Source organism: Acomys minous (genome assembly GCF_964271855.1).
Source record: "Acomys minous genome assembly, chromosome: 15".
Classification (NCBI taxonomy): Eukaryota; Metazoa; Chordata; class Mammalia; order Rodentia; family Muridae; genus Acomys; species Acomys minous.
Genome location: NC_140497.1, coordinates 92145701 through 92158595, shown reverse-complemented (window position 1 = coordinate 92158595; position 12895 = coordinate 92145701). Strand labels below are relative to the sequence as shown.

The window sequence follows — 12895 nt, the reverse complement described above, 5'->3', positions numbered from 1 at the left end:
AGATGTCTTACACACTCAAATAGTCAAATAAATCTCTTGGGTGGATGCGAACAGTCTTAGACTATTTCCCACAGAGTTCATAAGATGTATTTGTAACTGTATTTGGAATCCTTCCATGGAGAATTACTCCGACCTTATGCCATATCTCCTTCTTTCTCTTTTAAGTATATTTGAAAGGATAGTTTGTTTTCATTATAAACGACCTTATATTAACACTTGTAAGTTAATTTAGAACAGATGTCCACATGTCATTCCTTCAGTGAAAGTGCTGCTATATTACATATATTAGATTAATAGTAAAGCTTAGAACAGAGAGGAAGAAAAAAGCTCTCTTTCCCTTCTCTGTAAAAACCCATGGACTGTAGTTCCTGCTGCTTCTAGTACAGTTGTGAAAACCTGACATTTTGTCCAATTCCTTCAAAGGGAATATTTTGGAATTTTTTCACTTTAAAAGGTTCATTTTGAATGTCAATATAAATTTTAATAATTTGTTTTGATATACTACTAAAATTTTTTGAGATAGTTGCTAATAATATAAACATGTAGCAAAATTTACATCACTTAATGGTCTTTTTTCCCTTCAACTCACATCAGATGTAGAGATATTATTCTCATGTGTAACCCCATAGTTATCTTGGATTGATAGTAGTTGTTTGCTTCAAAGTACATTAAGTATTATATATTACAATGTGTTAGTTACTTTAAGCAGCAGACACACTGAATTATAAGTTGATTTTTCTATCATTAATTCTATTTTGACTTTGTATCAATATTATATTCCAAACCACAATAATCATTAAGTATATATGGCCTAAGTATTCTTAAAGACATCTCTTTTTATTAAATATTTTTTATTTTATACATATATGTTTATATTATTACACATATATACAATAAACTACCTACAGGAAGAAGAACCATGACACAATCCTGAATTATATAAATGTTATATTCTTAATGTTTTGGCTATATGTACTGGACAGCTTTGAAGAAAACATCTTTCCTATGTTGGTGTGTCTAAAATTCTGACTGTAAATCAATATCTATCATATCTTGTCATTATCAGCTTAAAACATCTTAACTCCTAAATAACTAAGCTTAATTGTAAATCAAAGACACCTTATTATGCTCAACCATTCTTTACATTTTTTTAAAACTGAGGAAAATGTTTAAGAAGATACTTAGGGGAACCAACTCTATGATTATAATGACCAAAACTGTTAAATAAAAAGAGGAGAATGAAATGCCAAGAATGTTGTTTCTATAATCTACAAATAAAATACTCTTTAGAAAAGAAAAGCAAGACACTATGTTATCTGTCAATCAAAATGAAAGCATTTTGTAATTTGTGACTGAAGCTAAATCAATATAATAAGTGATTAAGTATTTCAAACCCATTTGTTTACATTTCCCAGAACCTATAGGAAGTGGAGGGTAGAATTCTCCACTTAAGGAGCCAGTCAGTGCTCTCAGTGTTGAAGATCTCTAAAGTATATGAATATTCATGTCATTTTCTCCTGAAACTATTACTTTTGACAACAGAACATCAGATGATTATGTTACAGAAAATAATTATTCCTAAGGAAAAGTTTATTTTCAGTTGTCTATGATTACTTCACACAAACAATATTCCCAAAGACTCACATTCATAATATACTTAGAAATAGGAAGTAAAAACTTTAGAGGAAAACAATGAGAGTTAGATTTCAGATACTTTCATTTAGTATTTAATATATTATATTAAATATATACACATACGTACATATACATACATGTATATATAAGGACATACATGCATGCATGCACACACACATGCACACACACACTCATATGTATTCAAGATAGGGTTTCTCTGGTAGTCCTGGCTGTCTCCGAATTTACTCTGTAGAGCAGGCCTTAGATATTGGCCTGCCTCTGCCTACTAAGTGTCACAGGTACTTTTCCAACAAATTACTCTAAATGAATCCTACTTGGATAGTTTCTGAACCAATAATCAATGAGGTGATAATATCACGTCACCATAGTAGAGAGTTTCTTATTTTTCATGGCAGTCATATTTGATTATTTGTGAATTTTCCTCTTTTGGATCAAAAAGTTATGGCCATTTAGTCCCCATGTCATTTTTAAGTTCCGTGTCCTTTGGAATGAGCCTAATTTTTTTATTCATCCTTTAAACGCACGGTGGCAACAACTTCAGGTTTCTTGGGAAATATTGAGTTTTTATAATCGTCGTGGTTAAATCTTGTTTATACTAGCCAAACACAACAACTTTGACCACCCATGTCAACTGACTTCACTACAATATTTGACCTTCCAAATGTAGGCGCTGATAATTTAGCATACTACTAACTCATTATTATAGCTAAAAAGTGTTTTTAACTACTATGTAGATTCTCCTTTTAAAGGGTAATGATATGCACTACAAAGACATTCTGTTAACTATTGTGGAAATCATCAATGGCTGAGATAGAGGCTACCCTACTCTGAAGACAAAATCATTGAAAAGTAATGCCAGTGAATTATAAATGCTTTACAGTAAATAAGAGCTGGGTGGCAAAACGTGAACCATGTATGACTTAGTTATGCATTTAGTGTACACATCTGACAGGCTGAAGGAACAAGGGACAGAATGAAGAAACTTGAGTAAAATTTAAACAATATAATACTTTAATGAAAGTGCATTTATCACACTATATTGAGAGCTAACGCTCACCATGGGCCACATCGCATTTTTTGCAAGTATGAAAGACTTCCGCTATAGTCACAGGACTTCTGTCCACCAGGGGGCACTGCTAAGTTGTTCAACTGCATAGCGGTCACCAGCCTTGGTATGAGGGTTTGTGCCTAGTCTAGCTTTATCTCGTTATGTCATGTTTGGCTGATATCCCTGGGAAGCCTGCTGTCTTATGAAGGGAACGGAGAAGCAGTGGATCTGGGGAAGGGGGCACGAAGGGATGAGAGGAGAGGGGGGAAGGGGACTCTGAAGTAGGGATGTACGGTGGGCAGTGCAAGTAGAGAAAAAAGTTGGTGCCTGTAAGTGGCCATGGTGATCTCCTCACCTACTTAATCTCCTCTGCCACTAGTGGCTCAGTCTTCTTTACAAGATGTGGCTCTTACTTTCACTCCCTCCCCACCAAAACAACAAAAAAATATCTAAACAAGTACAAAGGTCTTCCCCACATATGTTACATACTTGGGAGGGGATGGAGAGGAGAAAGAATATGAACAAAATGTTATGTGAAAAATTTTCAAAATTAAATTAAGGAACAAAACTAAACATTATGTTAGTTTCAGTGAATTCCGCATTCAGTTCATTACACAATTTAAAAAATATCTGAAGACAAAGGACAAAAGCTGTCATGGTCTCTCTCATTTGGAGGTCAGTGGAAGGACTATCGAAAAGTTTGTGCAAATTGTTATATCTAGTTGTGGTGACGTGGTGGGGGTTAGAGTTGGCCAGCTCGGAGAAGAGGTATACATTATGGAAACATTTCATTGGTCCCCCTGACATTTTATCCGTTACATTCCAGATCTATGAGCATCCATTTCCTTTTTCACGTTTTGTCAATAACTATTTTTCGAGGTTTTCTTTTGAACCTCTCAATACCCTTTTAAACCAACAGCTATTATTGGCTTCCCTCTTGTGATATATTTAACAAATATGCTTAAAAATTTTAGCGAACTGTAAGAAGTCAGAGCCCTCCTTCATGACGAGAGGTGGGGTTTAGAGGGGGTAGGCATGAATGCTGCATGTGCACAAGTTTATGTGTGCACGGATAAGTGCTGTGTGTCTCATCTTGGAAGCAGAAAAGCCATTTATAATCTCAAACATTCATTTTTCCCCAAAGAAGAAAGAATGCACACATGTTGCCCAGCCATAGGAAATTAGTATATTAAGTTAGTGTTTCATTTCACTGATGTTTAGACTTTGAATATGAAATATTCGGGTACATCCTTTGCTGTTGTGATTCTTTTATAAAAAACTTCAGGTTCTGACTCTCATCACCCTGAGGCCTGGAACCTGAGTGATCACCTCACTGGAAAGGCAGTATTAATAAAGCCTTTGATAAAGAAGATAGGAATGTGATGAGAAAAACTATCATATTTTTGCATATAAGCAAATGCTTCTATATTAGTATCATATTTTTAAATTTTAGGGGTAGTCAATATTAATCATGTTTACACATACATTCTTGACACACACATTTTTTTACACATATACTGTTGCCATTGTGCAATTTGGAAGGATGGATAGATGACATTAAGATATCAATTTGATTACAGACTAAAATATAGAGTCAATTTTTGTTAATAATGTTTAGATGTTTCAATATCTTTCAATTTGAAGTATCTTATTCTCTCGCTGTCTGAGAAAGTCACAGCATGATTTCGATATCTCCCAGTAGACAATAGTATAATTAAACAATCACTAAAATAACAATAAAAACAATTCCTTAGGATTTCACAAGAAAACTCTTTTGCTATACTTATGCCTACAAGACCTTTAGTCTCAGTAACATTATATTTAGTTGACTTTCTGTGAGGGAAAGAAAACTGGTACAGTGCTGAAATTTGGGGGAAACAAACTCAAAATTGCTAAAGTATATTTACAACCAATTTTTGAGTATATATAAAGATCAGACTAATTTTTTTATTAATTTATTCTTGTTACATGGTTATCCCATCCCTTGTATCCTCCCATTCCTCCCTCCCTCCCATTTTCCCCTTACTTCCCTCCCCTATGACTGTTCCTGAGGGGGACCTCCTCCCCCTGTATATGCTCATAGGGTATCAAGTCTCTTCTTGGTAACCTGCTGTCCTTCCTCTGAGTGCCACCAGGTCTCCCCTTCCAGGGGACATGGTCAAATGTGAGGCACCAGAGTACGTGAGAAAGGATCAGACTAATTTTAATCTCTATTTTTATGAAAAATCATAAGGCAATAATAAATAATCTACTCAGACCAGTTCTTTGCTAAAACATTTGAGGTTAGTGTATTAGTATGATTTCTTTTACTGTCACAAACACTATGACTAAAGGTAATTTGGGAGGAAAGGGTTTGTTTGGATTACAAGTTAGAATCTAACATTACAAGCAACAAGCAAAAGCAGGAACAGAAACAGAGGCCTTGGAGGAATAGAGTTTGCCCCTCCCCACAGTCTGCTTTCTTACACAACCCAGGGCTCCTGATGGGGCAATCGCCACCTACAATGGGTGAGCCATCCCCTGAAAGACCACTAAGAAAGTTCCATAATCTCATCTGCAGACCAATCTGATGTAAACCTATTCTCAGTCCAGATTCCCTTATATTAAAACAAGGGACAATTCCACCAGTGTTTTTAAAAGTTCAGTGAAATCTGGGACTCATGATGTTCTGAGCACCTAAGGGATTGAACAAGCTCATTTTCCCAGTCCTGACATCTGTAGCATCCGCATTGCATAGGCTCAAGCTGGCTCTACTGCACATGCGGTGCTGTGTCATTATGCAGGCTTAATATTTCCAATATGCTACGGTCTACACTGCAACTAATGCTGCCCTCTTATCAATATTTTCTCCTAGACTTTCTTCAGCGGTTCTGTCTCTCAGCTTTTTTTCTATGATCCCTTCAAATCCAGAGGCCTCTGCTACAATTTAGGCTGCACCTTAGGCCTTCCCTGGTTTTTCTCACAGTGTAAAGTCTTAGCTGCTTTACACGACCCCTTCAAGTAGAAGTAGGCTCTAATACCAGCAAAGGAATCACAGTCCCTGCAAAAGCTAGGGCAAACAGGAGAAGAGCAACAACTTCACTCTACCTTGTACTTTATAGGGACCTCCATCAAAAGGTGTAGCCAGATAATCTAGATTTAAGGTGAGCCGAATGATCTTGATTTAAGGTGGTTTTTCTCAAATGGCCCAATTAACTGAAAAAATCCTTCACAGGTGTGCCTGTCCAATGGGCTAAGTTTTTAGTTCATTCCAGATGCAGTCAAGTTGAAAATCAAAAAATAGCCATCACACAAGGTGTACTCAGTTCTATGTTGTCATGTGTCAGACACATAGATCAACATGCTTGTGTGTTTCTTTCGTATTACTAATTAATTTATTTATTCACTTTATATCCTGGCTGTAGCCTCCATCTCTCCTCTGAATCCCAACCTCCCTCCTCCTCCCTCCTCCTCCCTCCTCTATTCCCCAGAAAAGGAGAGCCTCCCTTCCCATCCACCCCAGCTCACCCAGCCACATCAGGACTCAGTGCGTCCTCTTCCCCTGTGGCCTGGCAAGGTAGTCCTAGCAGGGGGAAGTGATCAAAAATCTGGCAATAGAGTCCATGTCAGGGACAGTCTCCACTCCCATTGCTAGAAGATCCACATGATGTCTGAGCTATCCGTTGGCTGCATCTGTATAGTGGACCTGGGTCCATCCAGGTCATGCTAGGTCCTTGTTTGGTCTCAGCAAGCCCCTCTGGGCACCAGCTACTTGACTCTGTGGGTCTTCTTACGGAGCCTGTATTGCCTCCAGGTGCTATTCTCCTACCTCTCCCACAGTTCCACAAGACTTTGCCCAATGTTTGACTGGGAGTCTCAGCATCTGTTTCAAAGCACTGCTGGGTGGAGCCTCTCAGAGGGCAACACTGCTAGGCTCATGTCTTCAAGGATATCAGAGTATTGTTAATAGTGTCAGGCATTGGCTGTCTCCGATGGGGTGGGTCTTGGGTTTGACCAGATATTGGCTGGACATCGCCTCAACCTCATCTGCTCTATCTTTATCCCTGCGCATCTTGTAGGCAGGGTAACTTTTGGGCCAAAGTTTTTGTGGGTGTGTTGGTGTTCCCCTCCCCCTATTAGGAGTCCTGTCTAATTAGAGGGTGGCCTCTTCAGTCTTCATGGCCTCTGATACTAGGACTCTCTGATAGAGTCTCCCTCATATCCTCCCAGAAGCTTGTCACAGAGAAACCCTTGCCCACAGTTTCTCTTTTCTTTACAGGCCTTCTGTCTCCACCCTGCTCGTCCCAGGTCTGACCTCCAAGGACACTGTCAGTAGAACAGAATGGTAGCCTACAGATTCGGAAAAGATCTTCACCAATCCTACATCTGACAAAAGGCTAATATCCAACATATATAAAGAACTTAAAAAAAAAAACCTAAACACCAACAAACAAAATACCCCCATTAAAAAAATGGATCACAGAGCTAAACAAATAATGCTTAACAGAAGACTTTCAAATGGTGGAGAAGCACTTAAAGAAATGCTCAACGTTCTTAGTCAACAGAGAAACACAATTCAAAAAGATTCCATCTTACACCCTTCAGAATGGCTAAGACAAAAAACTCAAGGGACAGCACATGCTGTCGAGGATATGGAAGCACACCCTTATTCCTGATGGTAGTGCAAACTTGTATGACTGGTTTGGAATTCAATCTGGTTCTTTCTTAGAAAATTGGGAATCGCTCTACCTCATGATCCAGATATACCAATCTTGGATATATACCCAAAAGATGCTCTAACATACAAGTACATTTGTCCAATTATGTTCATAGCTGCTTTATTCATAATAGCCAGAATCTGGAAACAACCTAGAGTCCCTTGATCGAAGAATAGGTAATGAAACCATGTTACATTTACACAATGGAATAGTTGTACTCAGCTACTAAGAACAAGGAAATCATGAAATTTGCAGGCAAATGGGTGGAACTAGAAATGATCATCTTGAGTGAGGTAATCTAGATCCAGAAAGACACACATGGTTTATACTCACTTATAAGTAGATTTTAGCCATATAGTACAGGATAAACATACTACATTGCATAGACCCAAAGAAGTTAGGTAACAAGGAGGATCCAAGGGAGGATGATTCAATTTCAGTAAGAAGGGGAATACAACAGACAGTGGTAGTTGAAGAGACAGAACAAAGTAGGAGTAGGAACCCAGAGAGATATCAGAGTAGAGATGCTTGTGTATTTCTACAATGTTAAACTAATATTGGAACACAATGCAATCACAAGGTACAGCTGTTTTAACCATCTTGATAATAATGGTGAGGTGAATTAGCATTGATTTTATCCCAGTCATAATATTAACTCTCTGATCGTGTGTGTGTCTGTGTGTGTGGGTTGCATGTGAATATGTCCTAGGTTTAGTAAGTGTAGAGATGATTATATCTGAAAAAGGATAGACTTTTTTAGATAGAAGAAAAGGCACACAGATTGCAGCATATCCAGATTGGGGTATAGGAGGACGACAGATAACAATGAAACAGGTGAAATCATGTGAGGGAAGGGTAGTCAGGGCGACTCAAGAATCCTGTTCGTCCTTCATTCAGGGTAATCAAATGAGAAGCTGGTGGAGCTCCATTGCTATTTCAGTGTGAGTTATTCACCTCTTTTTCAGTCAAATCAAGGAAATACATACTTTGTGTGGTCTGGAGTGTTATAAGATTATTGTGTATAGCTGCTCTGATAAGATTTTAATGTTCTCAGGTGCTACTATACTCTCAATTAATCCTGACACAGTCACAGAGTGATGCTCTTTCTATCCTCAAGAATAAGCCATGTCCCAGTCCAATCCATTTGAGTGGTTTTAGACAATGTGTTTCTGTTTATTTCTCTATCCATGTCCAGAGACATTCTCCATTTTCAAAACAATCAAAAGCTGCTCCTAAAACAATTTCTCAGAGAAAGTGTCTGAAAAACTATTGTTTACAGGATATGGAGTAGCTTAGGAAAGAACACCCCCTGACCACAATCTGGACATATTTTCTCTCAAAGAAGATTTCAAGACCAAAGAGCTCAGTCTTTATTCCACAAGGAAAGAAAGAGCCCTGGCCCCATACCAACCCTGGTTTTGTGGACAGGGTCTGCAGTGACAGGGCTCTGGCCTGGCTGCTATGGGATGGAGATCTGCTCTAATGTGGAGCAGAGCCAGACAGGGGCTGAGTACCATCATGCAGGACAGACACTGTCTCAATATTTCCTATCAGAGTGACAGGTCTGTGCACTATGGGAGACATGAGAGGTCAGCAGGACTTCCATTTATGTGTCTTAGACTAACACAGAAGCCCTCAGAAGACTTTGCCAGTGAGAGTTGTGGCCCAGCTTCCTGAATTACAGACCGTTATGCACGGAGCTTTCTACCAAGGGCCAAATCTTCCTCCAGCTTGTGAGAGTTTAATATTCTTGTTGATTCTACCGACATGGGTCAGTGCTGATCCTTTGCTTGGCCGCCTTCCAAACAGCTTAGTATGTATATATATATATATATATATATATATATATATATATATATATATATATATATATATATATATAGTATCTGCATCTCCCTGAGTAGCATTGCTGCCTCTGTGTTTGTCTATTGGAATCAGCAACGAGAAAAATCACAATCCTAAATTACTGTATTGTCACCATGCTATCTGTTTATGTAAACCTATACTTCCGTAATGTGAGAAAGTAAGACTGCCAAAAAATATTTACCAGGACCATGTGAGGAAAGCGAGTGACTTGGCAAAAGCACAGTGAGTGGTATTCTACAGAAGTTCCATGTTACTTGCCAGTCCAGATGCGCTCAACTAGAAAGAAGAACATAGAGCTTTGATTTCTTGACTTCGAACTCAGGTAGATATCAACGTTCTATCTCACAGAAACTATTATTTCATAAAAAACCAGGAGAAAAAAATATCACTAGTAAAACTAGTCACACATAGTAAGATCTTACAATAACACAGGCTTAACTTCCTGAGACATTATAAGATGTTTTTAAAAGTGTGAAAATGTAGTATAACTTCTTTTACAAAACTCGATAAAACTTTAGGAAATGTTAATTGTGAAGGAGTAAATATATATTAAAAGCAACATGTGTAAGTCATGAAGTACAGTAAAAAAAATACTCCACGAACTACCACTCTTCCTAAGAACAAAGTCATACCTGCTGTCCTGAAGCAATACCATTTCCTAAGTTCATCTTATGGCTCCACCCCACTCCATCTCTCTTTGCTTTGAGAAGCAAACGTGTGTATCTTGAAAAAAATTACTTCTTTCAGAAGTTGGGTTTGCGTTTAAACATTCTAACTTTCAAATGAAACAATTATTTGATTTTAAAATGAAAATTTTAACAATTAAACCAGATTTTCATTTTTAAATCTGCAACATGAAAATTAAAACATAGAAAAACATGTTATGAAGTAGTTCAGGAATAAGATGTGTACCTGCAAAAGTGTAACTGTCTATTTACCTTTTGAAATTTATGATAACTACAGACTAATTAATTTTGGAGTCCCCAGTGGATTTTGACCATCAGCTAAGAGTTCTACTTAAGAGGAAGACTTGATTCTAAAATGGTCTTTGTTTCACAAGCTGAATGGAACATCTACACATGTGTACATTTCCTTCTTTGTCCATCTGCTTATGTGTCTCACAGACTCATATCTCAAATATACATCAGATAAGCAAGTTTTGAAAATGATAGAGTCAATATTGTTTTTATTTAGCAATCATTCACAAAACATCTCTCACGATCTCAAAGAATATAGTAAGCTTCTTAAATTTTAAAAGCATCAATATCTATTTTATTACTGGTATTCAAAATGAACAAGATTTAACAAATTTCCTTTTAGATGTGGCTAGAAATATTTCTAAAACAAAAATATAACTTTACTCTTAAAATAAATGACTATTTCAATAAAACATTTAAGAATAATTATACACATATGCTTATATGACATATATGTGTATATATGTGTGTATATATACATATATGTGTGTGTGTATGTTTCAAAGATGAGCAACCACACTAATGGATAAATCCTGCTACTTAACTCAAGTTAAGTCTTTTAATTTAAAAATTATTCATTTTGTCAGTGAGTCTATGTGTACATAAAAGAAAATAGCACCACTTTTGAGGATCAGATATGATCTTGTGAGAAGTAGTTCCGTCCATTTACAATGTGGGTTCAGGAACCAAACTCAAATAGTGAGGATAAACAGTGAGGACTCTAGCCTACTGAGCCATCTTGGTAGGCCTTAATTTCTTTGAATGAGGTACACACAATAATTAGAAAGATCTAAATAAAAATAAATATTAAGTAATACTTTTGCTTTGTTTATAAATTATTGCAAATACAGAGTAGCACAATAATGTTCCCATTAAACAATGCACTAGGTAGAATATAAAATAAATAGGAATCTTACAGTATTGACTAAGAAGAATTTGAATATTCATTTTTTCTCTATGGTTTGTAGGGTTGGGGATCAAAATCAGGTTCATTCGTGTTGGGCAATCTCTCTATAATTGAGTCAAATTCTAAAATCAAAGCTGGAATTTTGAAGGATAAAAGAGATGCCAGAAAAATAACAGCAATTCCTTTTAGTTCCCTCTTAGAGAAAGAGGAAACTGAGTTGTAGGGAAAAAGTCTTTTGGTATTTAGGTTATATACAACTGAGATCACAGCTCAATAGTAGTATGTTGTCTACCATATATAAAGCCATAAATTTAATTAATTCCATGATATTCAAATACATAAAATTAGCTTCCTAGGGGGAAAAACTTTCTTAGAGTTGTGAACATGAGTAACAAAACAATAAGAGGATATTGAACCAGACTTATCTCAGGGTCAACTGGAGTTATTAAAATCTCCTTTCCTCATTTCCTTCATATAATTAAACAGAACAGTCATTTCTTAGAGAAAGATGCAATCCGTTGCATCATATTAGTGAATGCCTTTTTCACTTGCTGATTCCTCAAGGTGTAGATAAAAGGATTCAGAAGTGGAGCCACTGAGGTATTGAGCACAGAAATTCCCTTGGAAATAGACACTCTCTGCTTGACTGACGGTTTAACATACATGAAGATGCAGCTGCCATATGAGAGGGATATCACGATCATGTGAGAAGAACATGTAGAGAAAGCCTTCTTCCTCTGACTGGCTGAAGGGATTTTTAGAATTGTCAGGGCAATGTAGGTGTAGGATATGATCACCATGACCAACGTGAGTAAGAGGGTCACCAAAGCTGAGACAAACCCCATCATCTCCAGGAGCTGTGTGTCTGTGCAGGAAAGCTGCAGGAGAGGAGTAGTGTCACAGTAGAAATGGTCAACAATGTTGGAGGCACAGAAGTCAAGATCCAAGCCTAACAGGAGCGGTGGAAAGATGACAAAAAATCCAGCAAGCCAGCAACTGAGGACCAGCTGCACACAGACTTTATTGTTCATGATGGTCATGTAGTGCAAGGGCTTGCAGATGGCTACATATCGGTCATAGGACATGGCTGCCAGCAAGTAAAATTCTGATGCTCCAAGCAGGAAAGCAAAAAACACTTGAGTTACACAGCTGTTGTAAGAAATGATCTTGTCCCCCGTTGCCATAGTAACAAGCAATTTGGGAATACATGTAGTAGTGTAGGAAATCTCTAAGAAGGAAAAATTCCGAAGGAAAAAATACATGGGGGTCTTCAGGTGAGTATCCACCAGGGTGAGGGTTATGATGGTCAGATTGCCTGTGACGCTGAGCATGTAGGTAAGAAGCAGGAAGATGAATAACACAACTTTCCACTGTGGGTCATCAGTCAAGCCTGCCAAGATGAAAACTGTCACCCTCGTATGGTTCTTCATTGTGATGCTCTGACTCTTAGCTGGTCCAAGTTGAAGAGAGAAGGGTTTGGGAAGAAGCTTTCACTACAGAACTATACTAGTGACACAGCTTGATGAAAAATACCGTCAGCATTGCCAAAGCGAAGATTTAGACAGAATATTACTAATCCATGATCTAAGGAGGTCTATGCCAGGGAAATAGTAGTTTCTTGGTTAATGTATTTAAGCAGAAAACAAAGTGTTACTTTATAATTATACTTGTGAATAACTTATATAACTGTGTTATCTGTTTATCTCTTTTAGGTGACTATATTATCGGGAAATTAAAGACACAA

General features: G+C 37.3%; 1 protein-coding gene across 1 annotated transcript in view; it reads right to left on the bottom strand.

The window, feature by feature from the left end:
- Window positions 1-11642: 11642 nt before the first annotated feature.
- Window positions 11643-12895, bottom strand: part of LOC311585490 (olfactory receptor 6C74-like) — a gene marked incomplete at both ends in the record, with an annotated part of 128373 nt that continues 127120 nt past the window's right edge. The window contains one exon of the mRNA XM_084760711.1: window positions 11643-12515. Within this exon, the coding sequence (XP_084616837.1) occupies window positions 11643-12515 (873 nt within the window). The remainder of the gene's footprint in view (window positions 12516-12895) is intronic.